The sequence below is a fragment of the Alosa sapidissima genome, chromosome 12, assembly GCF_018492685.1.
Source record: "Alosa sapidissima isolate fAloSap1 chromosome 12, fAloSap1.pri, whole genome shotgun sequence".
In the NCBI taxonomy this organism is placed as follows: Eukaryota; Metazoa; Chordata; class Actinopteri; order Clupeiformes; family Clupeidae; genus Alosa; species Alosa sapidissima.
In genome coordinates this window covers 21,802,251-21,825,464 of record NC_055968.1, presented here as the reverse complement: position 1 = coordinate 21,825,464, position 23,214 = coordinate 21,802,251, and the positions used below count along the sequence as shown (strand labels likewise).

Below are 23,214 nucleotides of genomic sequence, written 5' to 3'. Positions count from 1 at the left end.
CGGAGCCCTGTGTTCCCCGCACTCATTACGGGCCGAGCGCCTGCTGATTTACATCTTTTAATATCGGCCGGGGACCCGCACACCCACCCACGCAATTTACAGCAGGAGACGCGCCGCTCGGCTCAACTCTGTGCAGCTCAGCTGCCTCGATCCTGTCAATGGCAGTAAATCTGGAGAGATGTGGATGTCACGCCTCCAGGGAGAGGCTCCGCTCGGGGGCCGGTGGGTGGGTGAAGCTGGGAAGAATCAGGTGGCCCAGTAATTGGCCAAAGGCAGCACAGCAGGGTGCCGGGCAGTGGAGTTCATTCACATTTTTCACTTGCCCATGATAAAGACATGTTCAGTGATAATCTCTACTGAAAGGAGTGTAGCATTAGGCTTAATCCATGTTCAAGAAAATGGCCACACAATCACATTCACATCGGCCTACACCAAGTCTGGACACTGGTCCAGTGGTCCTCCTTCAGACGTATCAAGCTGTGTGGGCAGTGTTTGGTGTCTGGGGGCTACTATATACATAGAGGTCAGGCTTTGCTGTGGTCCTAACTGGCATGGTTCCATCTGCGCTGAGCTTTTCCACATGAGGGGGCATTATGAATACACCCGGAAGTGTGAACAAACTGGGATTAGACTGGACAGCTTTCTACAAGCAATCTCACCGACACCTAACTAACCAACAGAAAGTTCCCCTTCCAGTTCACACTAGGCTCCTGACAAGCGGACAGCATTAAAGTAACTCAGTAAAGTCTGTGAAAACTTTAATCGAATGGGAAACATTATCTCCCCTTAATTTCTCTGGGTGTTAAGATGACAGCATTATGAGAGCAATAAAATTCCCCATTTAAAGTAACCTGCTATCATAACTCATTAAGTTTATACTGTATCTGCGCTAATACAGAGCAGTTGGCCCATAGCAGTTAATGGCTACTGGCTGGGGCCCACTGCGAAGGGAAGGGAGAAAGAGACATCAAAGCATTTCCCTTTTTAATACACTCAATAAAGCTTTGCCCAGTGTGATGGGAGCAGATGATGGGGCCGTACCTGCTCAGCATCTCAAATGTCCTCGTCCTAACGATCTGGTCGCTCCGCTGAGAGTGCAGAGGGATGCTCCAATTATAGACGACCTGTGGGAGAGGTTGAGCTGAATGAATTGAACGCAGTGGGGGCTTCGGCTTATTGGAGAGATTCATTTATTTCAATGTGCACTCAGTCAGGGTAGAACTGGAGAGAAGTTTAATATTCTGTTGCAATTATGTGATCTGTGCATTTTTTTTGCGAAACGTTACCATAATATCCAATGTACACATTAGGCATGGCTATTAATGATGTATTTCTACATGTGCCCAATACATTCATCTGGGTAATACTGGGAGATTCCGAATACTGATTATGAGAATAACTGTGTAAAATGTAGTCACTAATTGTTAAGTAGAGGAGGAACACTGCATGTGATGTTGTCTGTGTGACTGGTCAACATGGGCACACTGAATTTGATTGGTCAGTTGGTTTATGGCCAAAAGGTCACTGACCTGCTGTGCACGCCTCCTGCGAGGCCCCACCTCCTCTATTTGCTCCACCTGGACGAGGATGTACTCCGATGCGGGAATGTCTTCAGCCCGAGCCACAAAGGGCCCGCCCATCTGCAGTTTCAGCTGGGCATTGCCACGGAAATCCGTCAGGTTCATAGCTGTGAGACGCCAAAGCTCAGGAAAAACAACATCAGATGTTTTGCCGCATTTATTAAGTAATACTCCATTATCTGTTTAGGTGTCTGTTTTGGAGGGTGAACATTTCATGAGGGAGATGGTATAGCCATCTATACCATCTCCCTCATGAAATGTGGGAGGCAAAGGCTTTAACAATGGCTGCATGTGTTTTAATATGTAATTGCTTGACAAAAATAATGGTGGTAAGCACATCTACCTCAGAGCATCACAATGCATGTTCTGAGATATATCTGAAGTGGTTTTACCTTGGACAACAATGATAACACAATGCCAAGCAACAACTGACTAGGATGAATACACCCCTATTGATACTGTGCTTCACTCATCTCAAACTCTGCACTTAGGAGGACATCACCTCCGTCAGGCACCTGTGCTGCAGTTGAGCCTGCATGCGCCTGGCCCTTTAGGATGCAGGGTTGTGCACAATTCGAATTGCAATTCTGCTTCCTGTTTGCTACCTCAATTGAAATGCAAGTGAAATTCAAATATTGAATTGGAATTTAAGAGCCAGTTTCAATTCAATTCTGGAATTTTGCACAAGCCTATTAGGATGTGTTTTATGCGGAATAAGACCGCTGGGAGTTACAGGCTATAGGAGGATACAGAAGCTCTCTGTGGACGAGACGGCCAGCATTGTCCAGGGGTTCTCACGGTCAGGGTACATGCTGAAGAGCAGCTGCAAACACACAGAGCAGAGATGGGGAAACTCATTCACAGTCGACTCACGCAGAATTTCAATTTCATCTTAAAATGACGTCTCCCACTTTACACACAGATGCATAAGCGTTATCTTTATTTTCAGAAATAAAAATTATGACCAAATAATAAATATCTTTATTTTGACTTGCAGAAACTTAGTGTGTACTTTGTGACCGGTAACAGACCTGTGAGGCATCCAGATGTGACTCTATTTCAAAAGTATACAATAGGGAAGAGGGACTTACCGAACACAGGACAACAATGATGAAGATAGTGAAGGTTTTAAACACCTTTAAGCCATACCTGTGAAAGAGAGAGTGAGAGTGAGGTGAAGCACACACTAATACCGGCGCAGTGAGCTGCCTGCTTCAACGGCAGCGCTCGGGGAGCAGTGAGGGGTTAGGTGCCTTGCTCAAGGGCATTTTAGCCGCGGCCCACTGGTCGGGGCTCGAACCGGCAACCCTCCGGTTACAAGTCCAGAGTGCTAACCAGTGGGCCACAGCTGCCCCATGTACACTGAAGACAATGAGACCTTGACTGGAGCTAAGAATGGTTTGTATATCAAATCTATCATGACCAGATTTACCCCATCCAGCAGGTCTCAGGTCAGCTCTTTGCCTCTGATGAAAATGTAGGCAAATTGGCAAAAAGTTTTGAAAAAGCACTCAGTATTACAATGTAACAACTATATGTAGGTACCCACAAATACATAATGCAAGTACAATGATAGTACCTGATAGTACATGTTGTTACACAGGTTGTACCACTGTACCTAATTAGGTAGGTACACTGTAACAGCGACATATTAAAATAAAGTGTTACCGAACATAATTTATGGACAGATCAGCAATCATCCAGCCATTATCCATGACAGCAAAACACCACGGTCTTAATGACAATTAAAGTAAACAAGGACCAAGTGACACATTAAAAATACAAAGCAACAGTAGCTCTTCCAGCCATTTTCCCCAGCTAAATTAATCATGTGCCAAAATGTTCCTGTCACTTATGACATACTGCCTGTCTCCTCTCCACGCTCTTGGTGTGACTTTCTAAAATGGCCCTGTCAAACACCATTTCCAAGCACAAACATCTTCACACGCAAGTGTGTGTGTGTGTGTCATACAAGCAATTCTCATTAGATTTATTGCAGGCGCTCCTGAGAATATGTTGCCATTTAAAAACTGTTTTTTTTTTAGTTGAGTTGGTTTCTCTCTCTCTTTCTCACTCGTTCTCACTCATTGTCTCACTCACCGTTTCTTGCCCTCTTTATTTATCTCTCTCTCTCTATCTTTCTCTCACTCGTATACACACACACATACACACACACACACACACACACACACACACACACACACACACACACACACACACACACAGAGACACACACACACACACACACACACACACAGACACAAAATAATTTCTCCAGTGTGGACGCATCCCGTCTGTTTAGACTCTACAGCAGACAGATAGTGCACAGACAGCCAAGCAATGCCGGGGCTCGTACCGGACGTTGCTGGACAGCTTGAAGTTCAGGTACCGGTTGTCCAGGTCGTACTTCTCTGAGGACCAGGAGCGGGAGAGACCACTGCCACCGCCGGCCGCCTCACCAGCCAGGCGGCACTTCCTGTCGGCCTCAGTGGAGCTGCTGTCCAGCGAGGACTCCTCACCGCTAGGGAAGTTGGGGTCATGTAAGGTCATGTAGGTAATGCTGCAAAATAGAAAGCCAGACAGGACAAGTCACACTCCTCATCACGGTAAAATGTCACAGGCACATAACAGGGGGATGGTGGTATTTGGAACCAGCATTTTGGGGCCTTTTTTTGGCAAATACTGAACCATCAGTGGAAATAAGAAGGTCAAAGGTCATCAAGACACATCAAATGACATGGCACACAGAATTTCATGTGATCACAAAGTTAAGATGTATGATGGAAATATTTAAGTGCTCCACAGATAATATTACAATATTGGTTTAAAAACAATATAATAAGACAGATAAAATGTAAATTGGGTAATACTGTAATTTCCCAACTATTAGCCACGGTTTATACATTGATTTTACAAAATTTCTTCAGCTATGAAGTTAATACACGGGGGCAGTTACATGTAATATGGTTTTTAGCTTTTTTTAACATGCGTAAAACACTGTCCTGCGGCTTATACACAATGTGGCTAAAACACAGGAAATTACTGTAAACAACAATCAGTCCACATAATAAGCCCAGCAGTTCAATATTAAAGAAAAAATCATTCCTTCTCACACTTCTCATCCAAGAAAAATTAGGTCATTTTTTAATTATGTCAGCTTGTTATGGGTAATTACATGAGTTTTACTCGACTACAAAAACATTTTACTACAACAAAAACAACATTAAGTTCCTCAGTAATAAAAAAAAAAATGGAACATCATCCCTTTTTATTGACAAGCCAGGAGTAATATGAAATGCCCAATGGTTTTCCTGCTCTGTGGTTGTAACATGAAGTAATAATGCCAACAAAATCAGGATTACAGGATACAGGATTACAGCAAAGGAGCACACACCTGTAAGGCATTCAAAAATCCTCTCGACCTCCCTATCAGATTGCGTTATCATATAAAACTACTGCATAATTCCATTGACATCATATAATCTAATGCATAATTTCATTGACATCATATAAAACTACTGCATAATTCCATTCCGTCGCTAAGAGCCAGTTAGTGTTACAGTGTTACATAAAAAATACTTCAAGGATTTCTGAGGACATGGGTGAACTTCAGCAGACCGTCCATTTGAAACACTGATCATTTGTAGAGGCTTACATTGAATGCTTTTTAAAAAATATATATATATAATATAATTGTCATAACAAAGACAAGTTTCTTTCTTCTTCCTAAGATTCAGGAGTCCTACAAGAGACTGAGTTTGAGAGTGCTGCAAAGAAAACTGCATTTTTCTGGACTGGACTAAGACTAATGACATCACTCATAGGATTTGTGTGTGTTGCTTTTCTATGTTTATTCAGATTACTCACACAGCTACAGTGTCGCCACTCAAAGACAGCAACAACAGTCTGCGTGGATGTGCTCTTGACCCTAATGCCCAGGTGTGTTTGGTTTAATTAAAGGCCACCGAGAGATGGGGGTCATCTTATAGACTGTGTGTTCAAAAAATCTTCTTTCCGTATAAATTGCGTTATCCTCTGCTCCAATGGACACTAAATGGAGTGAAGGTCAGTCTTTTCCATTACTGAATGTTAAAACGTGCAATTATGGCTATGGTTCTCCATAAAAAGCCTCCCGGCATGTTTTTTTTTCTTCTTTTTTCTAGCAAACAGGAGAAAACGTGTGAAGGGGATTTTTTAAAAAGAGATTGAGGGTGGTTTGGTTGAAGGAACTTGCTTCCACAAAGTTTTTGGGGGTAAAAATGTCAATGGGTCATTCAAATTAAATTCTCATTAACTTATTTCAAGGTCAGAAACAACTTCAAGTACAACCTTTATCGTATTTGAAATTCCAAGTTTTTCATGGTCAATGGAAAAAGTGCAATTCTACCATGAATAGGATTCACCTTGACAAATGAAAAGATTTCACCTGGGAACTTCATATGAAAGAACTTTTCATGGCCGCTATGTCACATACATGTCACAGAAAAAAAGTCTGTTAATAATTCATGTTCAGATTCAATCAATCCTATAAAGGAAGAACTGTCTGAGACTAATAAGCACAGCATACCTATCATCCGAGGAGAACTTCAGCAGGGGAGACCTCTCTGTTGTGTGTTTGGCCTGGTTCGTCTTTCCTCGCAGGAAGCTGACCACGCTGAAGCTGTGACTGAAAGGGAAACAAAATAATGAAGGCTGTGTGTGTGTGTTACATTTACATGTATTCATTTAGCAAACACTTTTATCCATGGTGACTGAAAATGAGGAATAACATGCAAGCTACAATGCAGATATCTTTGGTAGCAATTAATACTACATCTACAGTATGAATACTATTACCAGTGGATAAGAGTTAAGTTAATAAGTTTTGAGTACTAGTCAAAGTAGTGTGTGTGTGTGAGAGTGTGTGTGTGTGTGTGTGTGTGTGTGTGTGTGTGTGTGTGTGTGTGTGTGTGTGTGTGTGTGTGACTTTATATTTTGACACCTCATGGTTGACAGAATTGAATAGCATCAAGCGTAGCACAGCAAGTCCACAAATGATAAATTGCAGTTTTGCTCTTAGTTTGCCTTAGCTCTTAGCTTACACTATGTGTTTGCCCTTTCAGTCCTCATCAGTATGCTCCCTCACACCCTGCATGGATTTACCTGTACAAACCACAGACCCAAAAAGTCAACTGACTGAGGAATGTATTGAGCCCTGAAATGGCACGGAACCAGCAAAGCCACACAAGATCCATTACTGAAGCTCTTGGCATCAAAGGAAGAGAAGAGGTCACTGCTGCCCTTGACTCATTTAAAGCCAATGGAGCAGAGCCAAAGGAAAGCCTACGCAGCGTCCCCTACGGCCAGAACGCTGGCGTGAGACGTGAAGGCTTACTCTCCTAACAGCCCTGAGTTTAGTGCCTGACAGGTTCCTGACAGAGAAAGTCTTAAATCTAACTTGCCAAATGCATCGTCCAAACATTATTCTCATTCCTGGGCAAATATATATACTGTATATTTGAATATAGATCTAAATATAAATCAAAAATATAAATAAATACCTTACTCAATACTGCATATCCAGTCTATATCCAACATACAACTAGGATGTAAAAAGACCAACGGCGGCACTCTCTGTGTCTCAGCTCCAGCTCATTTCCAGATGTCCATCCATCTCGTGTGTGAGCATGTGTGTGAGCATGTGTGTGTGTATGGCCAGCTGTTGTGCAGGTAGACAAGCCGCTGGTGACATGGCTCTCTCCAGGGAATCATTAGAGTGCTCTCTGTGTGGACAGCCACTCTTGACATGCCCCAGGGTGTGCAGATATACCACGTCTGCTCCTATTGCGTCGCTCCCCGACTGCAGCGGCGGCAGTCAACAGCGCTCTGATTCACTCTCTCTCTCTCCCTCTTTCTCTCTTTGTCTTTCTCCCTCTCTCTGGAGCTATTCCTGTCCTCCCCACCTCACACTGATGAAATGAAAGCTTGACCCAGTCAGAGATTACAAGTGCAGACACTAAGTCACACAAAACACAGCAGTTGCCCCCATACAGGTACTGGTCAAGAATAGCAGTAATGCTCGCACAGCAAGACCAATACCTGGCAGACACACACTGACTTCCATGATGTCAACATGATTATAGAGCCTAAATGGTCCACAGTATTCACCCTGATCCACACAAGGAGGTGATGCATGCATCTGAGTAGGGGACAGAAAAGGGAGGCTTAACAGACTGTGGGCCACAGCATTTTTTTTTATCATTAATAGTGCTTCAAAATACTGAAATCTTTTTTCCCCGACAGAAGCAGTCAGAGTGTGGGCTGGATCTCTGCTGAGTCTGAGCTAGAGCCAGCGATTCTCAGCGAAGGAACCCCAGTGTCTCCGGAGACTTCAGGAGAACTCAGTGAGGAAGGAGGTAGAGTAAGAGCTTCTGGCTCTTTCCCACTGTGTCTTAAACAGAAGCAGCATCACATATTGCTGAGGTTAAACTTTTGTTCTGCCGGGGAAAAATGTTCAAAAATGCTGATCGCGCAAACAGCTAACAAGTTAATGAGCATTTTACCGTCTACTTAATGATCCCCCTACAGTCCTAAAATTATGGCTCACATCAGACAAGAAGATACCCACTTCATGCATTACAATCAATTAGTGCTTAATTTTATGGCCTTCTAATGAACCGAAAATTTAGTAATCCTTTCCTAGCAGACCATTAAAACTGCTCGTTTTACCTGAATAGGACAGAGAATCCGTGGTCCACGTTGTTAAAAGAACAACTGGCACTGAGTTGCTACCAAGTGGTTTTCTGAAGGCAATACAAAGACATCTGACACAGTAGCATAAGAGACAGAGACTCAAAAGATATTCAAACTCAGTTGCTTTGTACGAACTGTGAAGGACCAATTAGAATCTCTTAAAACTGTTCCCTGTGTGTTGCTAACAGAAATAAACATAAAAGATAATGAACCTTCCTCTACGTGGAGTGGAGCAAAACCAAACCAACCCATGCAAAAATTATTGTTTCAGGCAGGTAATGGACTGCAGCTCTCATCTGATCATCCATTTGTCAGTCAGCCAGTCAATAGACTGCACTCTCTCCTCTACAGTCATGCTGGGCCTGAAAGAGCTGTCATCCATGGCATTTCTTCCATGGCCTCTAATATTGTAAGTAATGATTTTGCAATTACAAAAACTAATTTGAATTGGTCTTTGATATCTTTTGGGACACTATGATAATATTCACCAATCAAATAGTATGGCAAAACTCTGAAAAATCACAATAAAACTGTAATGTCATTTTCCTCAGAGAATCACAGGCGCAGGCAGCCATCGACCCAAGCTGGCAGAGGCACTCAGGACCATAATTAAATGAGAGAGGAAGTGGGGAAAGTTCAAGTTAATTTCTCTAACCTCTCCAGACACAGACATCTTTATTTATATGATGAGCCGAGCAAGTTCACACTGCAAATTTCATTAGCTCTTTAGCGCTAGCGCTACGAAAATTGGGTTGAGTGCGCTACAGCTGGGAGAGGAGAGCAGCTAGCAGTGGGGTGGGGATCTGAGCTGATGTTGTGAGACGTGCACTAGATTATGACTTGGCCGCAGTGTGTGGACACAAGCAAGGTTGGGTTTACTATAAACTCAGAGACAGCTCATTAGCAGAGGAACTCTCACGCTAATCTGCTGATCCTCAGGTTCGCTGCTAGCGGCCGGAACAAATGAAAGCTGGAAGTCAACCAGCCGGTCTAGCTGAGTGTGTGTACAGTATGTATGTGTCTCCAGGTATGTGAATGTGTGTGTCTCCAGGTATGTGTGTGTATGTGTGTGTCTGTGTGTGTCTGTGTCATTGTGTAGGTCCTTAAAGTAAGTCTTTATGCCTTTTCCAAGACTAGGCCTGACACAGCACACATATTTAATGAACACACTAGCATTGCTTAACAGATTACCTCAAAGTCTACCCTTTGACCTCAAAGGCCTTTCTGTCTGGGCAGCAAACAGCTGTCAAGGTGGCACAGTAAAATGCTGCTACCCACAGCTTTCTGGGCCCACTGTGGCGTTTTGGGGCCAGAGAGACAGAGAGGGGATTAGACTGGGTGTTTTAGGAACCGTAATCCCCCCTCAAGACGATTGCACAACTGAGAGGCGATTTGCTACAGTATATTCTGTTCCATAACAGTCGAGAGAGCGAGAGAGAGAGAGAGAGAGAAAAAGAGAGAGAGAAAAAAAGAGAGAGAGAGAAAGAGAGAGAGAGAGAGAGAGAGAGAGAGAGAGGCCCTTCTCCTCCTCTTACGAATGCAGTCCAGATGTGAGACTAATTTGAGGACGGAACCATGGGACTTTGGGCTGGGAGTTGGACAATGGTCAATAACACTAATGCTAATGTGTGAACATGGCACCAATCAACAGTGGTACACTAACCAACAATACGACACTAGCCAGTAGCTGCGAGGACAGCAGGCGATTGGAACCAATAGAGAGACTGGGGGGAATAAGAGGAGGCAGGAGGGACTGAAGCAAATCCAGTGACAGAGATGGCGGAGGATCATCCAGACAGAGGATCATGCTTTTCATTCATGACTGACTGTTTACGACTTTGTCACATGCATGTATGCCATTCAGCCGCAAATTCCACTTCTTCTAAGCTTTGCTGGCGTCACAGCCATAGGCCTGAGATTAGGAGACCACATAGACTCACACACACAACATGCACATGCAGAGAGAGAGAGGGAATCATTCATCCATCTCTTTCTGAAAATTACATGCACACAGAAATGGACACATTTTCACACAAGCAACAGCATACATGCACTTTCAGCCACACACATATCCTCATACACATACACACACCCAGACATAATATTCAGTCCAAGTACAAGTCCTCTTTTCATTGCTGAGTCCTGAAACGAAGGCAACTGTTTGTAAATAATAACAGAGCCTCTAATCCAAAACATTCCAACTTTTTCCCCTCACACACACACACACACACACACACACACACACACACACACACACACACACACACACACACACACACACAAACACACACATACACACACACACACACAAACTACTCCTCACTGACACGAACCAGGGATAATGTAACTCTGCACGAGAGACCCAAATCCTCTTTGAGGTGTTAATAACTAGCTATTTTATGCCTCAAATCCCTTATGATGGGGACCAAGCAGCCCCCCACAGACCCAGTCTAAAGACACACCTAGGCCCAACACCAACCCAAGCCCCTGTAAGGATCTAATGGGCCCAGCTCCCTCTGGAACATCAACAGCCAATGGGCTCTAATTTGGTAATCAATTTGCCTTGGCTGGAATACAGGTTTATATTATCTAGTACAGAATCCCACATTTCAATTTCATACAATGTTATCCATTTGTATCACACCATTATCAATTCAAACACCCAAAAAGGCAGAGCCTTTAGGAAGGAATAAGCCTTTAGCATAACCAAAGTCAATAGAGAATAGCGGTAAGTTTACTATCCTGTTCAAAGGCCTTTAACTTAAAACCCTTGCCGTTGTCATTTACTCATTTGGTAGATGCTTTTATCCAAGACAGCTATGTCCAATGCAAGGAAATACCAATGTATAAAACATGAAAAATCATAGACCTATGCTTTCTGTTTCATAGAACATGTGACAAATAGTGATTCTTTTAATGTTTTCATACATAGAAACTGCATTAGAGGAAATTATATCTGAAAGACACAAACATCAATGTTACACAACTATCAAGATATGTGCATGAATGTTGTGTTGTGACCGTGAACAGCCTGCGCATAAATCCCTTTGTCAATGTTGGGTCATACAGTATGTCTTACCTGTCCTCCTGGTGGGTATTGGCATAGATGGCACAGTGCCCTGGTGGCATGGCGGCTGCCTGTAGCAGTTTCTGGGTCTCCCTGCGGTCAGAGAAGCCCTCCAGCAGACGCAGCTCGTCAAAGTTCCCCGCCATGACCTCGGACTTCCTGTGCCCGACACGACTCTGCTGACCCGGAGCGCCCGCTTGAGACATCTCGATCTCCAGGTTGCCCTTGTTCTCCAGATACATCTTAAGACAGCAAATTGGCCCAAGGGCAAACTATGGATCTGAAATAGAGAGAGAGTCAAATTATCAGTTTCTCACCCAACAACATCTCATCCAACTAATCAGTGAGATCATCATACTTTCTAGAATGGTGTCTGCCCAAGGATAAGCAACTCAGAAAACTAAGTCATGTTATGCATAGCTATCAATTTGAAGAGTGTAGGCTACTGTTAGATTAAACACACTCAAAACAAGCATCCAGAATCTGCTGTAACTCCATGACATAACACAGCATGGACATAAATATGAAATGAATCTCTGAATGAGAATCACAGAAGTAGGCTATCATCTAACTACAGCATAGATCAGGATCAGAAAGGTGCTACCAGCTGAATTTGACAGAGTATGTAAGCTCAACTGTATAAAAAAAAAAGAATCTTGAACAGAGCCTGTCATTTAAATTTGAAATTAGTTTCTGGCAACATTACAGAACACTTCAATGTTACATGAATTATTAAACTAATAACATTGTGAAAGCATTGCATAATGGGTAAATTACCATGGAGGGGGGAAAGGGGAAGTTACACATTTTCTCACAGCAGTAATACACTCTCTGTCACTATTTTACTGGCTGACACAGAGGACTTTTGGATTAGACCAAATGCCTAACATGTACTGTTGCATTTCTATAATCCCAATCAATATGAGAAGAAACTACTGAAAAACTGTAACTAACAAAGAGCACTGCTACACTGGCTAACTATAAACTACAACATATACTCTACCTAACAGCAGCCCATATTGTAGCCTATATGTTAGCGAAGTCGCACACTGAGCTGCGGGGGTCTCTTTTGAGCCCCATCGCCTGACAGGCCTTCAGGCGTCTGCTTGACAACTTCATTTCCTGTGTTACTCTCATCCCCTGGGCCGGATCGGAGGGAGACATCGCAATTAAGTAAGGAAAACTCTTTGGATGTTCACCTCTTGAACTTCCAACACGGACGCCCAGGGAGCCGCAGATGGTGGGGTGGAGAGTTGGAGATTGGTGAGGTGGTTTTAATGGCCCAGGGGCACTAAGAATGAATGATAGATACCGAGTCCGGGTCTTTTGTGTCTGTTCCACATTTCTACAAGTTTTGCTCATTTAAAAGTTAGTTTTATCAGTCACACCAGTCCATTATAATTTGTTTAAATTAGCCCCGTCTACTTAGAGGAATCATATCCATACAAATCTACGACCTTCCGGAGGAGGAATAATTTCGCAATATACGTGATCTGATAATAAAAGCAGCAGTGAATATCATTTGTATTAATCTTCTCCATTCCATCTCTATGTATTAAGTATGAACAGTAAAGAATAGGGCACACGAATGGGTTGCCTTAAGCTTTGTTTGTGAGCTATCTATAGCCTACATCGGTAAAGAGATTAATTTGTCATCATTATGCATTTAATTACTAGACCTGGGGAGGTTTTCCTGCGTATCGCAATTAGGCTATGAAAACACGGGAAAAGGTGATCATAATTAGAATCGATCTCTACCCTGCACCCTGAACGTTCATGTAAAGTCTTGTTTGTGAAATTTGTGCGTCCACTCACGCCCCTTTGGAACTACAGGCCACAGCAGGCCTATGTGATCTGCCGTTTTTCCCGGAAAAAGTACAAGGCTTGGGTTAAAAACACGTATGTATGGTTTGTCTGCTCAGATCTGGCGGCCGAGCTCAGTTGAGAGATTAAAAGCCTACGGTCTGCACAGGGGCGTATTAAAGTGGTCATGGGCCCTATAGGCTACATTTTCTGTGGGGCCCCCCTCCCACATACTGTAAGGCAACATACAATCAGAGCCCGTCTACGGAGAGCCTTGCCACTCCGTATTAAGTCCCATTGTACCGAATTTTGGATGCAGTTCCACCAGAGTTCCACTGGGGGCGATCGCCATGAGTGCAGAATGAATGGGAGTCAATGGAGCTAGACGGCTAAAATTGTCTCTTTCACCTGATTGTCGTTGACAAATCTCAGATTTGATTGTAGTTTGTATAACTTCAACATGGGTTATAGGTCAAAAGTTGAATGAACGAGTACTTATGTCCTTTTGATTTCTTACAGGTTGGGTCGTTGTTGCACATAACACGCTAGCATTGTGCTAATGAATGACGTCATTGACACATTTGAAAGGCTTTTAAGAACAATTAAGTGACTTTAAAAAATATAATACTCAACCAAGTGTATTTTCTTTGCCTCCCCTTTCGAATACAATACTCAAATTACTTGAAAAAAAATTATATCCCGAATAAAGTGGATTTTGAGGTGTACAGCTCCATAGACCTCCATGCATTCTGCACTCGTGGACGAGCGCCCTCATGTGGAACCACAGAAGGAACTGCAACCAGTTCAGAAACCGGAAGTTTTCCGAGAGTGGCAGTTCTCCCCTTATTAGACATTCTCTGATACAATTGACCTTTCGCGAAGTCCCGCCCCCCTTAGTTACTGTTGCTAAATCCGACAGCTAAGACCGGAGTTGCATAGAACTTCAATGGTAGCTGTAAGCCTGTCTGTAAAAGTTACAACCTAAGAGGCTCTTTTACAGAGCCACAGACCTGATTTAATTTAGAATCCGTTGAACAACTTCAGTATGCCATGGAGACACATGTATAAAAATTAATATCTAGGTTTGTTAGGTGACAAACTTAGACGGGGGGCGAGTGGGACTCCCTGATATTAATAGCTAGCTGTGCTAGATAGACTTGCATGCATATTGCTAGGGCATCAGGTCATGCCATGTAAGGAACATGGTACTGCAAATAAACGGAAACATAGTCTACATTGCAGAGCTACTTCAACTTTATTAATTTATGGTGAATAAATGTTACACTACTGTGCACAGCCCCATGCTTTTCTGACGAGGCGATGCTAGCACGTTAGCAGCGTTGTCTACTAATCTCCTCTAAGTGACAATCATTTATTCCGTTTTAACATTCCATATGTTATCTTAATGCAGAGGAAGTAGATTGGGGCCCAAATAGAACGTTCAAGCATTGTTTTTGTTTACCTTGTTGAAAGGGTCTATACATAATGCTGGCAGTGCTGAGAACAATAAACGATCTTGTTTATCTTACTTACACTGAGTTAACTGTTTGGCTTAATCCATAGATGTGGTGGAGCACTGTTTCATTGTGGTTTGCTAAGGAGTAAAGCTTAACCAAAGATCCTTGATTACTACTCCGCTTTAACCCTCTCTGGCTTAACCCTTTGCTTAAAATAGGGGAGAGCTGGGAGGAGATAATTTAATCTAATTTAACATAATAACAAAAAAGCCTAATCAAGATTGAAAGCCATTATTCTGTGTGTCGGTGTTGCGTTAATCCCACACATGTCGTTTGGCCGTCCCTTTTCCATTTACATCACTATATAATCCCATTAACCCGGAAAAAAATCACAGTTTCCAGGCATTTCTATGGAGCCGTAAAGTGAAGCCAGAGAGGGTTAAAGCGGAGCTAGTAATCAAGGATCTTTGGTGAAGCTGTCGGACTTTATCTACATGTGCAGAGCTACTGGACTGCCATTGGCTCATCCGCGTTCGATGGGCGGGGCTTGCGATAGGTCAATTGAACCACCAGGCCTACTTATGGACCCTTTCAAGAGAGTTCCATTATCAGCATCATAGTTGGCCCCACAAGACTTCCTTTTTAACATTCCATATGTTATCTTAATGCAGAGGAAGTAGATTGGGGCCCAAATAGAACGTTCAAGCATTGTTTTTGTTTACCTTGTTGAAAGGGTCTAGACGCTTGCTGGAACTCTCTTGAAAGGGTCCATACAACATCACTGCAACGTTGGTACAGCAGCTGAACACTAAACAGGCCTACTCTCACCAAGCAGCATCCTTACAGAGCAGCAATTGAACCACCAACTACTCACACACAAGACAACGTCCTTACAGCAACAACTGGCCCACTCACATCAGGCAGCATCCTTATAAAGGTTGTATCAGCGATTGCGGGGTAACGTCACTTCTGTTGATGTTCAAACAAAACAGAGAGCTAGCTCGCTACTCCCTCCCTCTCCCTCCCGTGCAATTGAAACTCTCCTAAACGCGCATCTCGTCGGTTATTGGTTGGAACACTTTATTTTGCCTTTGAATGGTTGCCAACACTTGTTGGCAGCAATTGTTTTTGTGTACAGATCTCGGAGCCTAGGCTGCCTACAGAGACACGTTTTTTTCTCGGCCTGCTTGGGGCAGGCAGCGGATCGTTGGGAAAGATTAGATGAATGTGATCATTTATGTTTGGGCCTTTTTTGGCCTGAAATCGCTGATACAACCTTTAAAATGCAGCAATTGAACCACCAAATACTCACAGACAAGACATCCTTGCAGACAACTTCCTTACAGCAACAACCAACAAAAAACAAAAGCCATAACCTATGATTTGCTACACCAGCAGATAGTTTATAATAATTGACAACAAATGCAACTAGAAAATGTAATTTCGAGGAAATTACCAGTGCATGAAAATGCAAAACATACTGTATAGTAACATAAAAAGCAAAACAAACTTTTATTTGAAAACAGTTGGCAGGAGTCATAGTTGATAACAACTGACAGTTGAAATGGCTGAACAGTTAAATAGTTGAGTAGTTTAAATAGTTTAATTATTTAATAGTGAATTATTGTAGTGAGGACATTTATTTTGAAACCGTTGTGGGCGAAGGAAAAAGTTGAACAGAATCTGTAGTCTAGATTGTAAAGCCTGAGACAGAGTATATAGTTTTAAAGTTGACTGTAGATAGTGTAATGGATGTTGATAGACAGAAAGTTGAATGGATGTTGATAGGCAGATTGTTTAATGGATGTTGATGGATAGTTTAATGGGTGGATGAGTGAATGGTTTGAAGAGGATGAAAGGATAGAACGGATGGAATGTGCCTTATATCCTTGTAGAATGGAGAGACACAGAGAGTTGGCCTAGTTGAGCAGAAAGCAGTTGATACTGGTGCAATCAGTTTAACTGGCTCTTTGATGGGGCCTAGTTGAGCAGCTGGTTGATACAGGTGCAAATCAAGTTAATTAGCCCATTGTGATGTCATAGTGCCAATGCAAAGTCTGGAAAAATAAGCTTGTTTTTTGTTCATATCTCAAAAAGTATAAAATTTACAAAAGTGAAAAATACATTCCTCAAGTGTCCTTTTCAAGACTGCAAGGTTTGAACGAAGTTTCTACGTTAAACGGTTGAAGCTGAATTAGACCAGAAATTTGGTAGGAAGAAGAAGAAGAAGAAGACTTCGGATAATAGTAATAATATGTAATAATAAGAAGAAGACGACTTCGGATAACAAAACAGCGCATTTTCATGCACTGTAATAATGCCACAGCAGTTAACTAGCCTATTCCTACCTTTAGACGTTTTTCCTTCATTGTTTGGTCAAATCCAATTCGCGCAGAATATAAGACATGAGAGACAGTTGTTTCAATCTGCATTGGCTCATTTGGATCTCTATTTTTAACGAGTCCCAGTTTTGAAAAAGAGCGCTCTCTGCTAGCGTTATTACTGGCAAAGTTGCGGTGCACTTCCGAGCTGAATGTGATGGATGAGCATTGCGACTGTCGTTGGCATATGGCTAGTGTTCTCAGAGTTGTTCTCCAAAACCGTGACACACTACGTTTACATGGACATATTCCGACTATTGACATTGTTCAGAATAAGACAATGGGGTTTATGGGCATTGTTAGCATCCCTTGCGTGACAGTTCTCTATGTTTTCCTCATGTGGTTAGGCTACTCAAACACACGGCAGCAGCCTTTTTTACAGGGGATGTTGGTCTTGCTGTTCTTTAGCTCTTACACTAGAGCCTTTCGCTTTTGAATCCCACTCCTATATCTTCTTTCCGACATTTTCTCAAGGTGTCCAACGGAACTGTAGCCTATGAATGACGCATTTACGTAAAACCTTTAAACTCCGCATATTTACCCAATCAGACCCTTACTACTTTAAATATTTATTTTGGGCCAATGAAGTTTAAGTTTTATTTTCTTATGTAAATTTGAATGAATTGTTTATTTTATGGCCAATGGACCCCCTGGCAGGCTGGCACACGTGGGGCCCTTAGGCTGCAGCCATATAGCCTATTGATCCGCGCCTGGGCCTGCACGTGAATGGTGTCAGCGGATTTTTCTCTGCTCGTGAGTTCATGTGAGAGCCAGGTAGCCTAGAGCTTCGGAGAAATACACCCCTTTCTCTATCACATTGTTGAAGTAGTGGGGAGGCTGTTGCCCTGAGGGGGCGGACGTGAGTCAAGCAATCTGATGACATAGCCCTGGACACAGAGGGCAAGGTTCACATCCAAAAGGATCCTGAAGTATGAGTTAAGATCAGGCTTATTAGCCATAAGTAAAAACTCTCTAAAACTGTCTGTCACTAGATAAAACATTCTGTCCTCTGCAAGACTGATGCAGAGTCTCTTTTAGCAAACTCCGTATTTTAGGTCAGATGGTGCATAATAGATGCATCATATGCACATTGGAGGAGACAGTCCTGTGTTGAGGAAAATGTGGAAAGTATAGTATAGTAACCTTAACATATAAATAGCACCCTCTGGTGAAGTTGTATTACCATCAATAAGGGGATGGTGTCACTGGCCATTACGAAAACTCAAAATAAGGTCACAGTGCTGCCTGCTGCATATAATCTGTAAATTCTTCAAAAAAAGCTCCTTTCATCAGTGAATATTAGTAGGCCTACTTCCACATTCAAGGTCCACTCATTCCACAACAAGCTCTCTCTCTCTCTCTTACACACACACAAAATCACAGTGGTATTGTTGAGATTCCGATTTCTGCATCTTATCTATGACAAATCGCTTGGATTTGTTTATGCAGTCTACAGGGCTCTCTGTTGTCTTAGAACCCTGCAGGCATGTTTGCCATGAAATAATAATTTCTACAGTGAAAAATATTTATGTTTTGGTGTTCATCATCAAGATATTTAAAGAGAGAAATCCAGAATGGCAGTTATTCCATATGCAAAATAATCACTATATTATGTTATCAATTGATATACATTGTACCTTGTTACTGTCTACAACCATCATATTACTGTGGTACAATTGTAGCTGCAAACTGTAGGTGCTTGTAAATGTATCAGTATTGGTGCAAGTGTCATCTGACTGGCATGAAGCCTACAACCCAGACTGGAGTTGAGGTCTAGGTGTTGGAAGAACAATGCACCCCTATGGATTCCAACCACTAGTATAGTGAAATGCACTAGGCACAGATCTTTATTTGTTTTTAGGTTAGTGCTGTTGAAAGGAGATCTTTTGTCCCAGTGTGTGTGTGTGTGTGTGTTTGTATGTATCTGTGTGTGTGTGTGTGTGTCTGTTTTGGGGGGGGGGGGGGGGGGTCTATCCTTTTTATCCTTAACCAAACCTTTGCCGTCCATTGCGAGCGTCTAAGCGTGTGTAAAGATCCACTTAATCTGCTGTTTGAACAGAGAGGGTTTATGTCTGCGGGATGAATGAAGCCACCGAAGCAAATCAAAGCTCCGCAGCAGCCTCGCTGCCTCTCCTTACATTCGTCTCAGTGCACAGCCGTTAGGATAGGTGTGCTCGCTAAAGACTCAGGCTCCCTTTAAGATGGGTGAAAGCTTATGAGGAGAATCCATTTGTACACAAGCACCTTGCTCATATGTTCACCGACAAATTCAATTGGTAAGTATCTGTGTGCGCAGAAAGTTTGGTTTGCTGGTAAATAATTTTGCCACCCTCCTAATCTCACAACAAAATCTGAACACATGGAATGACTTAACAGTTGGGCTTACTATTGAAGCGGTATTAAGCTGTAATGCCGAAAAGGGTGAACACTGAAGGCATTCATACAGTCGCCATTTGCTACTGTGAATACCTCTCCCTTTCTCACACTCCCTCCAGACTAGAAACTTTAAACCATTAAATGTACTATAAAATATTTCTGTAACTTTTAATCTTAACCAAAACCAATTTTGAATATTTTGTTGGACCCAAAAATGCTAAACAGATTGCTGAATGACATGACTTTTAGATTTCATTGACGTTGTGTTATTAACTTGGAGAAAAATTATCTCACAAGTATATTTAATACATACTATTCTAGCAGTATTTAAATTATTCACCTGGAATGAATAAAATGACATCATGCCTGAAACTGTCTTGCAAAAATCATATTATTCATGTCAGTGTTTCCCATTATTTTGGCTCTGCTTTTATAAATATGACCCATCACCCACTCAAGAGTTTTTTTTTTGTTTTTTTTAAGAGATGAATATGACATATGGCCATAGGAAGAGTTCTGAAATGTGCAAAAAATACATATAATTTACCTTTTATTTAGATGAAGTTGCTGGTCAGAGTGAAATGGCTACTATGATGATGATGGTGATGATGATGATTATGATGATGATGAGGAAGATGATATTATGTTAAAAGGATAATGACAATAGTGGTTCCGCAGATGTAATAGGCTAAATTACAACGGTCCAGATGAGAAGAATCCAGAAGGCAAGCGAGTTCTTGTGGTCACTCAGTGAGCCCCAGAGTTCCAGGAGGTGTTCCAGCAGGGACGAGGAGAGCAGAGGAAGAGGTCCTCTCCTAGTGGTGCTGGAGCTGAGAAAGACTCTGGTGTCTGGTTGCCAGTGACGGTCACTCTTTCCTGGGGTCTCCTGTGTGACAGTGACAGACCAGAGATGGAATCCAGAGACTTCTCCAACATCAACGGAAACACACCTCTTTCTAAAGAGCACAACACTTCCCCACCCACACACTCATACACACCCACCCACTCACACACATACACACATAAACACACCCCTTCAGACTGTATTAACTCCACCTCATAAACTACCCCCCCGTCCCCTCATCCTGAGTAAGGCAACAGTGAGCCTTCGGAGCAGAGGGAGGGAGAGAGGGATAGAGGAAAAGGGAGGGAAGTGCCCGAATGCTGCTAAAGTCAGTGTAGTTACTGGATTGAACTGAAGGAGTGTACAGGTTCTGCTCATGACCCCTCTGGCTAATACACACTCAGGGTTGGGTTGTGGGCTGTGTGGTAAAGTCTCCTTTGGCATTCCTTCTCATAGCCACCCCCCATACCCACCACCCTTTTATATTTACCCCATCCTAGGTCTCTAACTCATATTTATTAGGCCTTTCATCGGATGTATAAAATGCCTTATGAATGAAAGAGAAATATACACTACAATTTGAATGTGATTAAAGGAAAACTCCTGTCTTACATCAACTTAAGGTCTATTTTTAGATGACAATGAGTGTAAATCTTAGTGGGACCAATGTCACTGTAGTTTTGAACGAAATATGCATTTACAATTGAAGAGCAGATAGCATAGCTTTTGAGGGCAACTTTACCACGCCAAAGTAAATCACTCTTTTAACTAGCCAGAGACTTTATAGACGTTATAGAGTAAGTTAATTAGCCTGGCGGGCCATCCTATATCATTGAAATGTATAGTCTGGAATTGAACCATTCACTTCGCTTAATCCAAGGGGCGGGCAGAGAATTGTCTTTCAAACTGCCTAGGCATGCAATAGGCCAGCGCTACGACCATATCCGTATCCGGTCGGCAAAACGGCAAATACATCCTTCTTCGAAAGGAATGACTTAAGTGCATTGTGTTGCTCAACTTTCAAAGAAAAGCACAAGTCCAACTCCTCCAAAGTTGACGCCAACGCCGATTCAAACAACCGCTCTTCGTTCGCCATAGCCACCTTCCTTGTTGTCGCCGCTAGGGTGCGTCTAGATTTCTAGGCTATAAGTTAATGCCTTGACTGTACAAACAGTCCTTTTCTATGACCTTTCTTCACATTTAAAAGAGCCCTATACAGTTTTAGCAATTTCTTTGCTGTTTTCCCCCTACAGCTTCAGATTAGATATTTCCCAACACTCCTCGCTCGGTAAGTCTGCTGTTTCCTCTTTCTCTGTTCCTCTAGCAACGGTTTTCTCGCTTTCTGCTTCTTTTCACCAGCTCTGCCATGACGATTGTCTGAGGAACTCCATCGCTACCTTGTTCTAGCCGGTGCCTGGCGTGTAACTGTGTAGTGGTGTAAAGCAATTCGTCACCTCGGGAGACCTGAGACTCCCGCGAGACTTTATGACTCCGAGGCCGGTGGCTCACCGGACCAAAGTTGCAAGGCTGGTTTTTCTGCTCACAGACGCTAGCGCTAGCCACCATTCTACCCGGAAAGAGTCAAATAGCCATCCCAATGACTCTGAAGCTGTTAAGTTAAGGTAAATTAAGCTAAAAAACTGCATAGTGCCCTTTTAAAAAGTAGTAGCATGAACTATTTAATGGCTTAAAATAACTATTTACTTTGATGTAGTAAAGCTGACCCCAAAGGTTACGCTATACACTATTCAGTTGTAAATGCATTTTCCGGACATACTCAACACCCCACCAATTTATGTCCAAAAAGAAAATTTACACTCATTATCATCCAAATAGACCCTAGGTTGTTGTTAAACCAGAGTTCCCCTTTAATGTGCTAATTACTAGAGCATTATATGGAGATTTGAGATGGAGAGACATGGAGATTTATTTAGAGAATTTAAAGTGACACTAGCAGCTTTGCAACGGGAAAAAAGGGTCATTGCCAGAACCTAGATTCATTATAGCGAGAGGGTTAGAGGTCATAAAGGTTAATCAGTCTTTTTTAAAAGAAATTCCTTGAACACAAGCCACCAAAACCTCCCACTGTCTGGTCCGCACAAAGCAAGCAGAAATAATGTATTTAAGATCAAATGCTTTGGTGGTGGACCTCAGGTGTGAACAGAATTAATATTAATATTAAGTGACACATACGCGTAAGGGGTCGGAAATACGGGACGGTTGGTAATAGGTGACACTCATATATGACTTCAAAAGGTAAAAGGATGTGGTAGAGGTCAAGGAGCTTAATCAAAGTAGTGCTCCAGAAAACTCCTACAGAATGAGGCAGTGCAACACTGGTGGCTGCTTGCTCTTGGTCGTCTTGCCCTTTCATCCCATTGCTTCTCTCCAGACCACAAAAGGCTGGGTACTTATCCTATCTCAGTCCACCATGACCCTGCGACCCAGAACGCATGTTAAGTCAACCAAATAGGTCCAGCTGCTCAGCTGGTTTTGTTCCCACCACTAAAACTTCAGGGACAGGTAGGTAGCCTGTTATACCTGGCATGACCTCCAGGTATGCTGTCTGGTTGTGATGTGTTTGCCAATTTGATTGTGGCCACCATGTGAGGTTAATAAGATTGATTCAGGTCAGTGATAGATGTTTGTTGTTCAAGTACCGGTAAAGAGTTCACCAAAATGATCACAGTGATGAATAGGTATTGCTTCATTCCTCTTAGACCACTTGAAACTTGATTTTATCTAAGATTTGCCTTCATGGCCACTTCTAGTCACATCATGCTAGGGCAAATGCAAATTATTTACTTCCACTTCCACTTGATGATAAAATGCCATAGTAATTATGGGTGTTCAATTTGGCTGCCATTTCAAGTTACAATTTTCTTGAGTGGTCCCTTAAACAATGTTTTAATAGACAACATTATGGTGACAGAAAGAAATGTTGATTTCATACTGGTATTACTGTATATGAATA

The 23,214-nt window shown here is 42.5% G+C and overlaps 1 protein-coding gene across 3 annotated transcripts in view; it reads right to left on the bottom strand.

Moving 5' to 3' along the window:
- oca2 (oculocutaneous albinism II) overlaps positions 1 to 20,064 on the bottom strand; it is a 92,878-nt gene extending 72,814 nt beyond the window's left edge. The window contains exons 1-8 of one of the 3 annotated variants that reach the window (XM_042056772.1): positions 19,944 to 20,064; positions 11,392 to 11,659; positions 6,148 to 6,246; positions 3,937 to 4,140; positions 2,672 to 2,729; positions 2,331 to 2,403; positions 1,530 to 1,687; positions 1,042 to 1,124 (exon numbers count right to left, since the gene is read on the bottom strand). In XM_042056772.1, the coding sequence (XP_041912706.1) occupies positions 1,042 to 1,124; positions 1,530 to 1,687; positions 2,331 to 2,403; positions 2,672 to 2,729; positions 3,937 to 4,140; positions 6,148 to 6,246; positions 11,392 to 11,621 (905 nt within the window). In that variant the 5' untranslated portion in view covers positions 11,622 to 11,659; positions 19,944 to 20,064. Of the gene's footprint in view, positions 1 to 1,041; positions 1,125 to 1,529; positions 1,688 to 2,330; positions 2,404 to 2,671; positions 2,730 to 3,936; positions 4,141 to 6,147; positions 6,247 to 11,391; positions 11,660 to 12,156; positions 12,194 to 12,578; positions 12,758 to 19,943 lie in introns of those variants that run through there. The other 2 variants (XM_042056773.1, XM_042056774.1) reach the window with 2 other exon arrangements.
- Positions 20,065 to 23,214: the final 3,150 nt, after the last annotated feature.